Source organism: Poecilia mexicana, unplaced genomic scaffold (assembly GCF_051168715.1).
Source record: "Poecilia mexicana isolate PSO_F unplaced genomic scaffold, ASM5116871v1 scaffold_14, whole genome shotgun sequence".
NCBI classification, from domain to species: domain Eukaryota; kingdom Metazoa; phylum Chordata; class Actinopteri; order Cyprinodontiformes; family Poeciliidae; genus Poecilia; species Poecilia mexicana.
In genome coordinates this window covers 8,926,798-8,944,416 of record NW_028263383.1, presented here as the reverse complement: position 1 = coordinate 8,944,416, position 17,619 = coordinate 8,926,798, and the positions used below count along the sequence as shown (strand labels likewise).

The 17,619-nt window shown below is 39.5% G+C and overlaps 1 protein-coding gene across 2 annotated transcripts in view; it reads left to right on the top strand.

The window, feature by feature from the left end:
* LOC106929927 (transcription factor COE1) overlaps positions 1 to 17,619 on the top strand; it is a 99,250-nt gene that overhangs the window by 62,484 nt on the left and 19,147 nt on the right. For both annotated transcript variants that reach the window (XM_088012742.1, XM_088012743.1), the window contains exons 7-10: positions 4,987 to 5,068; positions 5,917 to 6,058; positions 6,944 to 7,077; positions 9,348 to 9,474. In XM_088012742.1, coding sequence (XP_087868868.1) covers positions 4,987 to 5,068; positions 5,917 to 6,058; positions 6,944 to 7,077; positions 9,348 to 9,474 — 485 coding nt within the window. The remainder of the gene's footprint in view (positions 1 to 4,986; positions 5,069 to 5,916; positions 6,059 to 6,943; positions 7,078 to 9,347; positions 9,475 to 17,619) is intronic.

The following is a 17,619-nucleotide window of genomic DNA, read 5'->3' as shown; positions in this document are numbered from 1 at the left end:
AGATGACAAATGAGAAGAAGTATGTAGCATCACAATAATGATGTTGCATACTTCTTCAGTTCAGTGGGATTGTTTCAACTTTGTTTTAAAAGGTTTAATCAGCTTTTCATCTTGGCAATGGCAGCTACTACAGATACAGAGAAACTAGAAGGTTGTATCACACAAACACCTCGTAGAAGACAAAATCATCATTCTGTCTGAAAGATTTGCCAAGAAACTTGGCAGGTAGGTGAAAAAAGACATTTTAAAAAAACAGGGAGACAGCAGAGAGACAGAGGAGGCAGGAACAGCTAAAGCACTGATCTGTTGTTCAGTTTGTCTGCACAAACTGACTCTCTGCAATTTCTCCACCTGTCAGCAGCACCTCACCAGAATGCTGCCTCTGTGTGTGTGTGTGTGTGTGTGTGTGTGTGTGTGTGTGTGTGTGCGTGTGTGTGTGTGCGTGTGTGTGCGTGCATGCGTGCGTGCATGCGTGCACGTGCGTGTGTGGGTGTGTGGGTGCGTGTGTGGGTGCGTGCATGCGTGTGTGCGTGTGTGTGTGTGTGTGTGTGTGTGTGTGCGTGCGAGTGCGTGTGTGTGTGTGTCAGTTTTCGAGAGATTTTTCTCTTCCGAAGCAGGATTGTTATTCCTGGCTCAGTAAAGTAGCAGGTCTTTAGGGAATTAAGCGGACATACACATTCAGTCTTAGACACTCACACCTTTTTTTTTTTTAAGTAACTGAGCTGGAATTCCCCCTACATTTCACAACTGCCTTCTTGGTATTGTAACTCCTTAAAGACATCAGCGTGGTCAAAACAAACTTCCATAATCCTTGTTTCTCCTTCACACACTCCATATATTCTTACTCTTCCTCCTTACTGTGTATCCTTCTCTCTGTCTCTTTCTCTCTCTCTCAGGTCTGTGTTAGTCCTACATATTAAATATTAATGTCAGTTGTGCTCTGAGCCATAATTGCCATCTCAGCCTCTGAATAATGGATGTTTCTGTGCTGTGCACCGATACACCAAGGCTAACAGGATGAGAAAACAGCATCCAGTTGTTGTTTGCTACATTTCTACAGCTAACGGACTCTATAACAGCAGCACAGGTGATTTTATTATCAGGACAAAATGGATACAGCCGACAAAGCAGTGGTTACCAGACCTCAAAAGTAACCTACAATTTGTGAAAGGATCACAGTACTGTAACAAGCAGTTGATTCCTTAGATGTCTTGGACATGCATATGTTCTACAATAAATCTAAACATTTAGTTTCCAAACATGTATTTTATTGTGAAGGCAACTGTTGTTGTTTCTCTATTTGGGTGGAAATATTAGAGACTATTGGTCAAGTACTTAAAGCATCCCATATTCAACACTTTCTGTCAGTTCGAATTAAGACTTTGGCAAACTTTACATTTTCCCTTCTTTCTTTATTCAATTAAACAATTATTTAACTAGCAATCACAACATCCATGAGAACCAAATAGTTTTTTTTCTGTGCTTCACTCCTTCCTGAACAGATGGGCTGTGTGTGTTTTGGTTCAGTTAGACTGGTCCTGGGTCAGCGCTCAGAGTGTGGTACTCACAATATACCAAAGGTCAACAGCGCTGTTATCACTTGAACATGATGGGGCGACGGGGTGGAGGAGTGAGCCACAAGATAAATGGGGACTGAACTCCCCTCCCCCTTCATCAGCCAGACTCTCATAATTGCCTCTTTTAATTGGGAGCCTCTTAACGACCAGGGACTGGACCAGCTAATCAATTCACACAAAGTGTCTGTGTGTGTCTGAATGGATGTCACTGTACGGCCTTTTTATAGCACAGTTGATTGGGCCATCTGGGGTCAAGTGGATAAGGAAAAGGGATACCCTTACAATGCATTAAGATCTAAAGGACATAGCCCAATATCAATGAGAGGAAACACTCACAGGCGAGTCGAGTCTCAAAGTAGATTGGTAACCAATGATAAATTATTTGGATTATGAATTTGTTTAGCAATAGAAATTTCTTTTTCACCAGATTTTTGTATTATTTCAGGATATTTTCATTGAAGCCTCTCTACCATTCTGCAAAAATCATTTACTTTTTGATGCACAAAGATACCAGTAAGGGAAAGAGCTGAAAGAGATTGAAACCTTACAACAAAACCGTTACTATAAGGTTATGTTGGCATATAGTACATCGACATAACAACACCATTATGGCTCTTGCAGATTGAATGTAAAGCTTAGGTGCTATGGAAACTTCAAAGTTTGTTTCTGGCAGCAATGATCCCCTAAAACCAACATGCCAATGAGAAAATCAAGATTTTGATCAGACATCTCAGAGATAAGACAGATAATCATAATATTAAGGTCTACACTTCTGTAAATCCTCATCTAGGCTTTATCTAACATTGGAATTTTTTTTTTTTTTTTTGCATTGCCTCATGTTAATGCCTCAAGTAGATGTTTTGTAGTGCATGTTAAAAGCCTGCTGTGTTGTGCATTGTTCTTGCACTTGTTCTAGTAAAGCAAGATTCATTAGAGAACATTAGTAAACAAACTGCATCATGAGGTCACACAGTGGACAGGTCAGGGATAAAGTTGGGAAGGAGAATAATACATGGCTAGGTTGTAAATTATTTTGCAAGCTTGAAACGTCTCATAAAGCACATTGCAATCCATCGTCTTAACACAGAAACAATCCATGGCCATCCACCTAAACTGAGACAAGCAGATTGTTATTTAGAGAAGCAGCCAAGAGGCCAGCGTTATTTCTGTAGTAGCTGAGGATTTAGGTGGAATGCTGTATCAACAGGGAAATTATTGGTCTCACAGTTCACATATCTGGCCTTTATGGAAACGTGAAAACAACGACTTTCTCATTCAAAAGAAAGACATGTGAAGTCCTGGGTAAAAGTTGACATATTTGAAAGAAGGTGCTCTGGTTTTTGGCAAATTAAAGGCTGCATGAAGAACACTTTGCTGTAAACAGTCATCAAACTGTTTGACTTTCTGGGGTTTTCATACATCCTGTTACTGTCAGCTGTAGGTAAGTTTTCACCACATATTTAAAGACCAAAGTACCAAAACCAGTTCTAAAATTGGTATTACAGATAAATATAGAAAATTGCAACTGTAGTTGTTTTTATTTTTGTAGATCATGTCAAGAGAAAATACATCAGTGTTTTGTTTTTTTATTCTGTTATCAAGTTTCTCTTTACTACTATGTTTGACATTTAAGTTCATACTTACTGTAACTACCTCAAGCAGAAGACTTTCTCCTAGAGCTGAACTATTCTAGAGTGTATTAGAAACATGAACTGGTGAGTGTGCGAGCTTCCCAGTCGCCTCTTACACACAGATCTACAATAGAAGGGTCAGCCGAGGTGGCCGTGTTAACGCTATGCTAGTGTTGTGAGGAGGACTAGACAGTGAGAGGTCAGCTGGGGTCATCGTGGCTGTCCTCCGCTGTGATAGGCTGTCACCCAGGGGTGAGGGGTCAGTATAATTAGGCATTCAGGATCCCAGCGCCGCTGTTCTAACGAAGCCTGAGCTCGTTAATGCAGAGTTTTACACCCGGACCTGCCACTGAGCTTCGCTGCACCGTCACACACATACAAGCTGAGTGCATGTTTGCACATGCACACGATCGCACACCTCTGCTTTATCCTGCCGGTCCAACACAAAGGCTGTCATATTTATAACATTGAAGCACCGGGCTCGGTCACGAGGGAATGGAGATGTTACAGAAATATTAAAATCTTAAAAGTTGAACAAATTTTATGGAACCCCAAATAATAGAGTCAAAGTGCAATCCTAGTTGCAGTGAAGCCTGACCCATTCATTTATTGTTTCGTCAGTCATCTTCATTTTTTGCTTGATATCTTCTTATGCTTTTGTTGTGGGTCATTCTTTAATATCGTCCATAGATTATAGAAAATACCTAATTGTGATGCAAGGTAAAGACTGACTGTACACTCGAAATGTGTTTGAATTCAGTCTAAATATTTCTGTGATTATTGTTGCTTGAACATGGAGATGTGTGTGTTGATGCTTCTGCCAAGGTGGCCAGCTGGTTCGCATTGTCCACTGCCATCTGTGAGTTTGATTTACTCTGTAAAACAGATTCATAAACATGTGGTTCTGTTTTAAATGGCCAAAGTTTCCTGAGTGTACATGATTCATGTCTGTACAGCAGAGTTAATATGTAGGACTCACCTTCAGAGTAAAAACTTTGAGATATGTCATGAGATCTTTGTCCGTGCTGATGTAATAGTGAAGTAAAAATCCATCAAAATAAACAGCGAAACAAAATAAGCTTCTAAAGAGAGAGGTTTGCAACGTCAGTCACATTGTCAACAGCCTATATGCACAACACACTTTTTAGATATTTGTGAGGAAAATAAAAACTGTGAAAAGCAATTATTAATTTGCTTTTCACAAAAAAATCTAAAATCTGTCTCTCATCTAAAAATCTAAATAAAATAATGACAGGTGTGATTAACAAAATATAAGAGAGTTTAGCTGGTTTATATAGTTTTGCAGGAAATTGTGGCTATACACAGCAACTATAGGTTTATATATATATATATATATATATATATATATATACATGTTATAAAAAGTAAAGAGGGCAAGAAGCTTTTTTTAGTGAAACAAGCCTTTTCACAGTTTTTGTGCTTTTACACTCACAAATCTTGAATGTAACATGTTCTCAAACTTGAACTTTCTCATGTCATGTATTTTTTCTGGGTTTTCCTCAGATTTGCTCCTTTTCATTTTCTTTTAAGCCATCATCCAATGTCTTTATTTGCCATTTCAAAGCAGCTCCTACAGATATAAGAACTAAAACAAAATAAATGTCACTGGCAGATTCATTCTCAGTTCCAGGAACTCTAAAATATTGATTTCATTCTCTCTCTTTTTCCTTCTTTGCACATGTTTGAGACTGTGATCCTTAAGAGAAAAATAACTTTGTTAAACAAATTTTGTGCTTTTACCTTTTTTGTCTCAACAGATTTTTCCTTAAATTTTTCCTCAAGTGCAACCAGAACTGCTTAAAGAACGCTGGGAACCCAAGAGACATGAGAAGGTTCCAGGTACAAGCCTTCTTTGTCCTTGTTTGGCTTTTTTTGCCCTCCCTGCCTTGTTTACAATGGACATAACACATAATAATATACATAAATTTATGGCTGTCACAACACATAAGCACAGGAATGTGTGTAAGTAAATAAGCTATCAGTGCCTTTACAGGAAGCTTGAGTTCCTGACCCCTGACTAGTCATAACATAAATATACCCACAAATCAGGGAGTCAGAAGGGAGGGGGATGGGGAGTAGGATAAAGAAATGAGGTGAGGGGTTGTGGGTAAGATTTAAGACAGTGCAGTCATTATTATTTCCTTATCTTCATGGCTGCAACACAATCAGGAAGACACCACTTGGGGTTGAGTGGATATACGCGATGCCCAGAAGATACTGATAGATTTATTACCATGTACATGTGTGTGTGTGAGAGAGAGAGCGGTTTTTATATATGTGTGTGTGAAGGGGAGTGAGACAGACCAGGCAGAGTCAAACAGCAGCAAGTGTGTGACCATATCTGCACCTCTAATTGTGCAGCTCTATTGTAGTGGAACCAGAAAAAGACAGCTCTGTTTCCCTGGGAGATAATTAAAGGCTGGACCCATCATGAACACTCATACACAAACCTGCAGCCACAGTGACTTAGTGTGTACTGAGGGTGATAACTGGCTACATTTAAGGAGCTTTTCACAGCTTAATGCTTTAAACTCTTCTTTGCGACAATCTGTTGACTTTCGATGTTCTCTTTTTTTTGTCCTCTCCTCACTTCTCACCTCTTTCCTCTCTCCTATATATTTTTCCTTGCTTCCTTTATGATTCCCTGCTCTTTTATCTCCTCATCCCACCCCCCTGCTTTTCCTTAGGTGGTTGTGTCAACTACGGTGAGCGTGGAGGGACATGTCCTGGCAGTCTCTGACAATATGTTTGTCCACAACAACTCAAAACACGGCCGGCGGGCCCGCAGGCTCGACCCCGTGGAGGGAACCCCATCTTACCTAGAACACGGTAACACCAGCCTGTGTGTGTGGGTGCATGCGTGTGTGTGTGAGCAGCATGGCCGCCAGATGGTTGATGGTTTAATCCTATCAGGTGATTCCTACCCCTCCATCTGGCTAATCCAACTTACAGCACACACAGTGCATGGTGTGCTGCTGTGCATGTGTGTGTTTCTAGTCTAATATCATTATACGCTTTTTCTCATGAACAAACCCAGACTCAGAGCTGTTGTAATTCAGCTGAATGCTGATAATCGCACACTTACATTTGAGTGAGAGCTGGTTTTTGACAGACAGGCCGACTTTTGCTGTTATCCTTTGGGATTAGATCAAATATGCTGGAATTAACAATAGTCAGAATTAAAGCGACATCAAGCTTTAATTCTGCTCTGTTCTGTTTGAAGTAATATGATGCACGTTGAACCATCTGTGAGTCTTTTTATGTCAGCTGAAATCTGACGTCAGTCAAACTTTTGGATGAACAAACTCACGTCTTGTCCACACCACCTTGGACATTTATAAAATGTTTACCCTTATCCAAATGAATCCAATCACATGATTGATGACAAAACAGATAATTAAAAAAGGGTTTAATTAAAATTCTGGTTGAGCAGATTTTTCAACACACTGACTTGTATATAGAGCAACTTTAGTTCTTAAAGTGAATTTGGAATTGGTTTAAACCTGTACTGGCAGATGAAAACATAAAAAATGACCATTGCTTGCTGTGTTAAAATTAAATGCTGTTCAAAAGGTTTCTGTCTCTTACTTTTTATGCGTTATGCTCTGTAAGGAGGTGCAACATTTTCTTCATAAAAGTGAAACAATTTTGTGTATTTTCAGAAGCTTGTTAGATCAAAGTGATGTGTCATTGTTTAAAATGTTTCCCCTCCAGGAGCAGCTCCCTGCATTAAGGCCATCAGTCCCAGCGAGGGGTGGACTACAGGGGGCGCTACAGTCATCATCATAGGAGACAACTTCTTTGACGGCCTCCAAGTTATCTTTGGTACCATGCTGGTTTGGAGCGAGGTCAGTTCATCAGTCTGTCTGCGTTGTTTCAGCCTTTTAGCTGTGAGCTCCAGTCATTGCTCTGTTGGAAGTAATTCAATGTGAATACATGCTTTTCTCCATCATCTGGCTCTGAACTGTGTGTGTGTGTGAGAGAGAGAGAGAGAGAGAGAGTGTGCGCATGCGTGTGTGTGTGTGTGTGTGTGTGTGTGTGTGTTAATGTTTCTCTAAATGATGTTTACCTCTCTAATGAGTCCCTACCAACCAGAGACCACCGCCCCTCTCTACCTTCCTCACCCGTTCTCCCTCTCCCTCTTTATTTCAGAGCACTGATCAAATCAGCACATGTTGATAGCCATCGGCTGAATACTCACACACACACACGCACACACACTATCACAGTTTTCCCTACTCCTCTACAAAATGTTTATTTGTCTTCTGACTCCACTCACGGTGTGCGCCGAGTGACCGTGGCTGCCGTCCAACAACAACAGTGTCTCTGTACAGTTGTGTGTGTGTGTACATACAGGAATGGGTGTGTGTGCGTGTGCATATGTGTGTGTCTATTAAGGGCTAAGGGGTTTGTTTACAGTGTTGAGAGCTGCACTTATGCAAACTAACATGTGTACAGAGTCTCAGTTCAAACTGACTCAGCTCTCTGAGCGTTCCTCAGGCCGTATTCAAAGGGATTTTTGGCAGACGAATGTTTCATTTGCACTCAACCTGGTTATTGATTCCGAGGCAGGAAAATACAGTTGGGCTACATCAGTGTGTGGGATATTATTGCACATTTTTTCCAGTTTTTATTCATCTGTTTCCTACCTGTAGATTGTGACTGCACTCGACTATTTTAGCTTTTGTCACATGAGCAAAAATCTCCAAGCTGGAAGTTCTGCTGGGCCACAACAGTTGAAAATGCTTTTACATTAAATCTGTGTGCCCTTTTTGTCTGTTTCACCTGTATTGATTAAAACTAAAAGAGTAAAAAAGGAAACAATTGTCAACCATATTTGCATCAGTCTTCTGCATTAGGGCTGAAACTATTTGTTTTGTGTTTGGTTTCAAGTGCCTCAAAGGTTAATAAATGCACCCGCCAATCCACAGTTAAATAAAAATGAATGCAAAAAACGTAGTCATTTAAAAATAAATACCTTAGTTTGTGCCATTTTAAAAGGTTTTAATTTTTGTCAGTGATTCTTGACCTAAAATAATTATAATCACTTAAAAAAAAAAACTGTCCAAATTTCTATCATTATTACATTAATTAACACTTAATGCTCAAGAAAATTATTTTGTTATGGCCCACCCGCCACACTTTCTTGCCTATTTTTTTTTAAGTTCGTTTTTAGGATGCAACAGAATCATTAGTTTAGTGGAAACCTGGCTGCTAGCAGGCATTTTGATGGTGCAATTACAACACAGCTACCAAAATATATAAATCAAGTTTCACACAAGCACAGAGCCCCTTATAAAATAATGGCTTTCCCTTCCAGGATGATGTGCAGAAGCTGTTCAGGTCATTTTTTTTTATTTAATCAAGATCATTTTGTACAGTTTATGGTTTATTTACATTGCATACACGTGTGCCTGTGCTGCCCATGTTCTGGCTACAGCTGAAAGAATTTCACAAAGCCACTCAAAAGATCCAACATCTCTACATCAGTGAAACAAAGCCACAATCATTCCCATTACACAGAGAACAGTATGAACTGGAACCCTCGTAAACAGAGCTCCCACATCAGTAGAAACATTTACACCTCCAAATTGCACATATAGGGTGGTTACTTACAGACTGAGGGAAGTTAAGTTATTCTCATTGCTGATTAAATGCTAGATGTAGTTTTTACTCTACCAAAAAGAAAACTTATGCATCATAATTGGCAAAAATGGGAAAAGATTTTGGATTCCCAAAAGATTCCCCCCTAAGATGCTCATCAAAATCAGTGCACAGAGACTTGTTTCATATAAAATGTCCTGTGCAGACTCAGCAGTGCTCATACCTGCATCCTTTGATAAGCCCATGAAAACACTGATGGTGTTTCCTTCGTTAAGGCGAGGCTGAAGCTGATGGTTCAGAAACCTCCAGTATAAACGGGGATATTCTGTTAATTGGAAACATCCTAGTGAAGCTTTGATAACCGCAGCGGTAACATTGCAAAGGAGGCATTTAAACAAATTTGTCTTTGTCAGTTTCAGTCATCCATGACTCAAACACTTAAAACTTGAGATCTGAGATGTTGATGGTCAAATCTGGTCTTTGTTCACTGACTCTTTTTTTCCTTGTCCTGCAGCTGATTACGCCACATGCCATTCGGGTGCAGACACCTCCCAGACACATCCCTGGGGTCGTAGAGGTCACTCTGTCTTACAAGTCCAAACAGTTCTGCAAAGGGACACCAGGAAGGTTCATATACACCGGTAAGTCCAACGAAGACAGTACAAGCACTTTTGCAAAGACTGCTGACTGAATGATGTTAGGTTTTTAACTTCTAGGTCCAGAGTTGCTTCTTGGAAATGCGAGCTTGCTTTTGTATTTGAAAAAATGCCTTTGTACGTGTGTGCCTGAATGCCATCTCTGAGCTGCAGTTCACTCTCAGGCCAGACAGTGTTGAACTAATGACTGCAGATTAGTCAACATTAACGACCCACACTCGTTAGAATGTTGCCATAATCAGAGGCTCGTTAAAAACCAGCTACAATTAAACAGTCTGCTCTTTATATGCCTGCATGCTGAAACTATTAGTGAAATCATCCAGAACACCCAGTTTACTAACACACACATCCACACACACAAACACACACATGCAGCATCCACAAACTGCACACAATGTTGAAAAGGAGTGTGTGACTTCTGAGTGGATTGTTCACTGTGAATGAGTGTTTTCCTGCTGAACTGAGTGAAGACGGGGAAGGAGGAAAGCATGTGTGTGTTGGTCTGTTTTAAACGTATACCTGGAAATGAATGGAGGTGATGTTATGTCTGGTATTGATCCGCTGCTCAACATGGCTCCAACACACCATAATGATGACGTCAACAGGGGGAGAAAGGAAGTATTTGCTGCTGTATAAACACTTTGAGGCAGTGGAAATTTAATGACTCCATCTATTAGCTGAAGATAAGGATTTAAACCTGATCAATAAGGATGACGTGTTAAGTAGTAATGGCATTAGTTCCACAATAAATAGTCTGCTTTCTTGTGTAAAACTTGGAAGAAATAATATTTCTTTTCAAACTATGTTCCTGACTTTCTCGTTTTCATTGTTTATTTGTTGCTGTTGATTATAAAGATCAACTGAGCTCAACATTGTGGCTGACTTTTGTTTCTGTAGAGTTTTGTCCACATTTTATCCTGTTCTGTTCTTAGTTGAAGAGCTATATTATAAGAAGTTATCAGAACAGCACTGAGTAAGTCATTTTTATTAGCCTCCTGCTGTGAGTGGTCATTCCAGTCTGAGGCCAGTTTCTCAGCATATTTTAAATTGATTGTCTTGGTTTGGTTTAGCTATAATAACCGTAATACAGAAAACATGCGTTCTTAAAACACTTTGCAAGTAATTCATGTGGCAAAGGTAGGAAAAAACTGACACTGAAATGTTTATCAAACACAGTATTGATGTTGTGAATGACATATTGATTTTATTTTTGTTTCTAGGGTTGTTTCTAGACTTACCCTAACACTCATGAGTTAGGGTTATGTTGTGCACAAAGTATGACAAAAAAACAAATCATGAGAGATCTCTTAAACTTTAAGGAGCACAGAGGGTTTTTTTTTAGAAAACCAAGCCACATGTCAGACCTAAGTCACAAATTCAGTGGTTTTAAACTTTATAACTTTAAACAAATCAAATTAACAATGAGACTATAGGGATATGAAATATTTGGAAAACATTCAGATGGAATTTTCTTATTTAATGTTGCAAAGACAATCTGATTTGTGATTGACCCAGATTTGTTGTCAAACTTCCAGTTCCTTTCTTGACATTTCAGTAAAACTTGAAGTGGGTTTTGGCATCGGGGCAGTAAAATTCCATTTAATGGGCCAAATATATATTACCTGCACACAGAATATTAATGCATAATGCATGGTATGTAATATATTATAGACAGCCAAATATTGAATGTAGGCAGTCGATGGGATTGCTGTATCGCACACAGTGATGCTGCAATGACAGTTTGATACATTGTCCCTCTTAAAAACTGCATGGACTTGAACTATTGTGGTTATAAAATATTTCTTATACCAAGCTAAGGTTTTAAAACTCTGTCCCACAAATGCTGTTGCCGTTTCATTTCCTGCAATATAAATCTCCTGCGGTTCTTGTCCATGCTAACATCCAGTTGAGTTTCTGGAAACATGTTGAAGGTATTTGTTTAAAATTTAGCCCAAGACTTGGTTGGGAAAGCTTTACATACTGATGATGAGGCCAAATACTTGTGATAAAACTTGTTTAAATACAAATGTGTATAAATAACACATTTAAAGCAAGAAGGTTGTATGGCTTTGCATTGGAAAAAAATGCAAAATGCTGTTCAGAACTTTATTATGCTTGATTAATCTTATGTTGAGAAAGATGTATCCATTATTTATTAAGAATGGTCATTTATGTACTTATTTATGTATAAATAACAACTCTTCCTAAACTTGCTTTATTATAACTGAGTCATTTCATATCAGAAACAGAAATAAGAAAACTAGGAATCATTTAGTAGCATAAACAGCTTTCAGTGTTTCTGTATATATTTTGTATGTATTGTCTTCACTAAGGGTTGTGTTTTCGTAGAGGGTTCTGCAGATCCACCACCACTTGTCGATACTAAATACCAGCAGTGACTCCAGACCTGGAGCAGAATTGAAACAATGTTTCAGTTGGATGATGCTGTAATTTTTGTTTTGCTGGCAGTGTGATATGGTTTTAAACGGTGCTTTCTCAAAACTTGCATGTGTGCCTGCTTTAGTGTTATTCTTCTAAAACATTTTTAGACCAACCCTGAGGCTAACCAGCAGGTAATTGGTCCGTCTGGCATCCAACTCCTTCTCCTATTGGACGGGGGTGACCCCTGGTGACCTGGCGATTGGCTGATCGCTTCAACATGCGACCCAGGAAACACGATCCGTTACTACGGTTGCATGACCCCGCCTCAAGGTTGACTTGTCTCAGGAAGGTCCTGGCAGTGAAAGCTGATTGGCTACTTGTGGTTTTTCAGTCCTCTTGCTGTGGTTGCCTCTGGGTGTGAGGGCTGCGCGATTTAACATGCTCACGGTCACACACACATGTGAAAAGCAGCGCTGAACGCCACACCAGCAGGGTCATGTCTTACACAACTTGCCACACACACTTTCAAACAGGGGCAGGAGTTGAAAGTAATTGTAAATCAGACTGATACGAGAGAAAGATGGTGAGTAGTCTGGTTAACAGATGGTCTACCACACTGAAACAGTCCACACACACACGTAAATATGGTGCCGTATGGCTGCTTCATCCGCCTGATGGGAAAAATTAACATTCTCCACATCACACACTGCTGTAAACACACTCAACGGTGCAAAGTGACAATCAATAAATGCTTACACTTGCCAACATTAACACAGATAAAGGAAACAGAGCCGCGATAGGAAATCTAAAGCTAGGTCGAGGACAGGAAACTTTGAGCAAAGCATATGAAACTTTGGGAAAAAATGGACTTTCTTTCTCTTTTTCAAACATTTGAGCCTCACTTTTGCCGTCTCAAAGGGAGACAATAAGAAGCTGAAGTGTAGTAAAAGAGATACAGCGCCAGAAAGACAGATGGACTTTTAAAACCAGATTGTAAAGTATTGATCCCCTCATAAGTAGATCACACATACAGTACAGTGGTGCACGCATGCAGATACACACATGTACAACTGCGTAGAGACGGTGAGCTCAGGAGAAAGAGATCTCATCTCATAAGGGGAAGAATGAAGCAATAATTCAGTGGTATTGAACTGCTGGCTGGCCAGAGAATCAATATCACCACACCTCCTCTTCGTTTCCTCCTCCTCCTCCTTCTGCTCTTTTTACATCAGTCCTCTTTGTCCTTTCACCCACCCAGTTTTAGCCTTTGCCTTTTCCCTCCCTTTTTCCCCCATCTGTGGATTCCTTTGTTTCAGTACTCCCAAAAGATGATGAGAAAAACACAATTGTATTGAAGCTGATCGCAAAATATTTCAGATTTCACCAGGTTTTTTTTGCTATTATTCCCCTCTTTTCTTTATTTTCTCTTTCTCCTCCGTTCACATTTCATGGTGGAGCAACACTGGATGGTCTGTCCTCATGAAACTTCTATGAGTATTGATCTGATGGCGGCTCTGGACTCTGAGGGAAAGAACAAGGCTGAAGGAGGAGGAGGTGGAGGAGTGATGGGTGAGCGGATGGATGGGTGAAAGTGGCAGAAGGTGTAGTTAGTGAGGAGGAGGAGGAGGGAGGAGATGAAGCAGAAGACAGGGATGATGGGGGGAGGTGAAGCAGAGCTGGAGGGATTCGTGCTGAGAGGGCTTCAGGGGAGCAGCAGGGAGGCAGAATTAGTGAGATGAGACAGGTTCAGGTTTCAGTGTCATTCGCTCTGATGAAGTGTTTATGTTGTGTTTTTGTGAAAAATGTGCCACGACAACATATTTACGGCTGATTTTATGTGTTCTGCTGGAGCAGTTCTTGCTAAACAAAACAATAAATTTTACTCTGAAAAACATCTGCTTTTCGTTTGTCCAAATCTGGAAAATAAGCACTGCCCATTAAAACTGGGGGGGAGTACAATAAGTGTTTAGGGAGCACGGGTTAGGATTTTAATGGACATGATGCATTTGGTGGCTTTACTTGCGCTTTTTAAAATGATACTTAATGAACTAGACAACTTCTGCTGATCTGATGCTGGTTCTGGTTTTGTACAAATCCTTGGGTGGAATATGAGCCCAACTCTGCAGTCAGTGGTTTGCATGAGCATTCATACCCTGATCATGATCTGTGTCATATAACCACAAATAAGGCATTTTCTCAAAGATGAATATCTGAAAAGTGTGGTGTGCATGTGTAGCCAGCCCTCATGAGTTAATATTTAGCAGAACCACCTTTAACTACAGTTTCAGCTTTATGTGGTTTTGTTGTTTTTTTGTCTGTTGGTTGGTTTTTTTTTGTTTTTTTTACCAGGTTTACACTTTTAGAGACTGAAATCAAATAAGATTTTTCCTACAGCAAGATGCTGCCATTCAGGATAACCTACAATGTTAAACGTACACAATGTTACATTTTGGTCTCATCTGAGAAGAGCACCTTAATCCACATGACCAGCTAAAAGGACTTCTTGTTTTCTTTCTGCCTCTCATATATGAAGTCCAGACGTATGAAGAGCACAAATGGTTTTTCCCACCTGACTTGTAGATCTCTGCAGCTCCTCTAGAGGAACCATGGGCCTCTTGGCTGCTAATCATTGTTCTTATTGTGTAGTCAAATTAGTTGGATTGCCATGTTTTGGTTTGCTCAATATGTTATAAATATTGTTTTATAAACTAAACTGATTAAAACTTTCTCCTTTGACCTGTCCTCAGTGTCTCTTGGTCTTCATGATGCTGTTTGCTCTTTGATGTTCTCCAGAAAACCCCTGAGACCTTTAGAGAATCGGTGTATTGAGATTAAATAGCACACAGGTGGAGTTGCTTTGTGATTAAGACAGGCAGTCACACAGTATTTTATTTTGGGGTATCAAAATAAACAGGGTTAAATCTAAAGGCATGACACACATGTCCTTTCCCTCCATTTCACATTTTCTTGGCCACTTTGTGTTGCTCTACCGCATAAAATCCTCATCAAAACAATAAAGTTTGTGGGAAAAGTTCTGAATTATTTTTAAATCCACACAGGCAAACATTCACACATCATTTTGTTCTTAAAGAAACATTGTTCCATTATTAATGAGCCAGCCTGAGATGCTTAAATCATCACAGCTAATCTGAGCTGCGCTGTGATGTGATGTATGCGCTTATCTATGTCTGTGTGTTTGTGTGTGCCATATTAGTGCTGGCATCGGTTAAACGTCTCCAGAGATGCTCAGAGAGAGGATCTGACACTGGCAGTTGGTTCTGACAGTTGATATCCTGCCGACTGTTAGGCAGCTGTTTTTCTAATTTTTTGTTTTCCCTCAACCATGACTGCATGCTCTTTTTCTGTCTTGTTTTTGTCTGTCTACCAGAGTTCTTCCTCTTTACTCCTTTCCACACACTTCTTCTCTAACTCGCATCACTCCCTTTCGGTCTGTTTCTGTCAGAAACATTGCTCTCAATCTGGATGGTTATGTTTAAAACAATCAACATTAAGTACAATAAGACAACGTTTTTGCAGGGTTTGGTGTATCTAAGTAAGTCAGGGTGTTCACATGTCATGCAGTTCATTAAAACCAAGAGAGCGACATAATTACAGAAAATACAGTAATGTTTTAGGGGGCAACATGTCAGAAAACAACATGATGAATTAAAACAAGAAGAGAAAAGGTGAAGACAATGTCAGCTGATTGTTGAAATGTCACTGAAAACCTAGGGTTTTCAAATGAGTGTTTGCTAAACACTCATTTGACATGAAAGGGACAGAAAAGACATCAAACCCAGACGACTACTTCCAGGACTGTATCCACATCGAGCACCTGCTCTGCCCACCAAGCCACCCAGTGTCCCAGTTCAATGGAGTAATCTACTCAATTCTGGCTCCTCATTCTGAAAGGATGCTTTCAAATTAAGTGACGACTTCATACCAAGACAGAGATTGCATTATCTTAAGGTTTCTATATTAAGATTAGATTAGAATGTTTCCTCTTGGTTAGATCTGCATTTTCTGTTCTTTCTTCTCCCTCATGTTAGTCTTTCTTCTTCCTACGCAGACCCACCCTTTTCTACCTCTAATTCATGTCCACATAATTACCATCAATAAATCACAAAATCCTAATGTGCCCACAGGGCTTCCTTTAAGCACATAGAAATGCTGTCCACAACAGCTTAACATCTGGACCAAAGCTCATGATTTATAAAGTAATGTTGCGAACAAATTAGGTGGTTGAGAACCTAACAGAAACCAGAGGCTTGGGTGTGATGTGTGAATAACACAGACACATATCTAAAACACACATGCTAAAAGAAGTTGCACAACAAGCAAAGGACATTCATCTGCAAGTAATTTATCAGTGCTTGCTGTGGAAAGTACCAAACATCACCGCCGCAGCTGCAGTCTTGGACTTCATGTACGCAAACACACCCCTTCGGTTCCCACAAGCCCATGTTAATCCAGCATAACTTCCTACCTCCACCTCGCCTGTTGCTGAACTTTCAGGGTTCAACAATGTGGTGATGACATAAGCTCAGCATTTGTCAATAACTAAAAAAGTACAGAAATGCTGATGCTGTCCTGACGGACAGAGCTTTCAGAGCTCTCCTTGATTGACATATTGATTGGATAAAGACTTTGGATGAGGGTAATTGGAGCGTTAAAGGGGCCCTAAGTGTTCCTTAAAACCTTTTCTGATTGTATCTGTACTGCCATTATCATACAGATGTTTTTGACACTACCAGTTTGAACCTTTTTAGTATATCTATGTCTATATGTATATATAAAATGTATTTAGTTGCTTGCACTTAATCCCAGCGGATTCCGCCGACATCTAAAAAGATGAGGTTTTTTTGGAAGCTTTATTCTGTTCATTTATTTATGTAACAAAACCTCTACGGTGTCATTTAGGTGGAAAACACCTGGATGAGAAGGGGGCCAAAAACTAAATATTTCTTGATTTTTGTAGGAGTATTAATTTTTCTTGCTTGTTCATGTGAGCAGTATAGCTTTTATCTGTTTGGATGTTTTTTCTTTGTGTTTTGTCTGAGACTTGGATTAAAAACTAAGCTTAGCAATGCATGCTGTTATATTAAGAACAGCATTGGGTAAACACTAAAATTACTCCCTTTTATTTTTACTTTTACATTTAAAAAAACATGTATTAATGAAAATTAATTAGTTTGTCAGTGAGTGGTACATTTCTTAATTTTCTGCAAGCTTTCAGTGTGTAACATTGTTGTTTGAAAAGCCTGAAAGGAAAATTTAGATGATTTGAAAGCGTCTTTCGGTATTTTCACTTGCTGTGTGGCGCACACTGACGTTTCTCACCAGAATAAAGACTCTTATTGTGAAGGGTAAGCGTTGAAGATCGTGGGTAGTTAAAAAGTAAACCTGGACTTTATTGTTGAGCCATTTTGTTTTGATGTTGTTGGAAGTATATCTTGATCAAAGCAAGACTCCAAATACCTTGCGCCTTTTTTTGGCTGACTCCCATAGAATTACTTTTATGTCCATTTTATTTCTATGCCTTAATCCTCAGCTTGAGGAAAACAGGAAATTGTTTCATCCAAAATAAAGAACCTGCCTCATCCTGCTTTAACAACATGATTAATCATTTTTAGATGTCTTTTCCTCAGCGAATGACTCACAGATTTAAATATAAAAACACATGCCCACTTCTCTAACCCACTTCTTCTATAAGTTAGAAGAAATACATAAATACATTAGCAAGGTTCA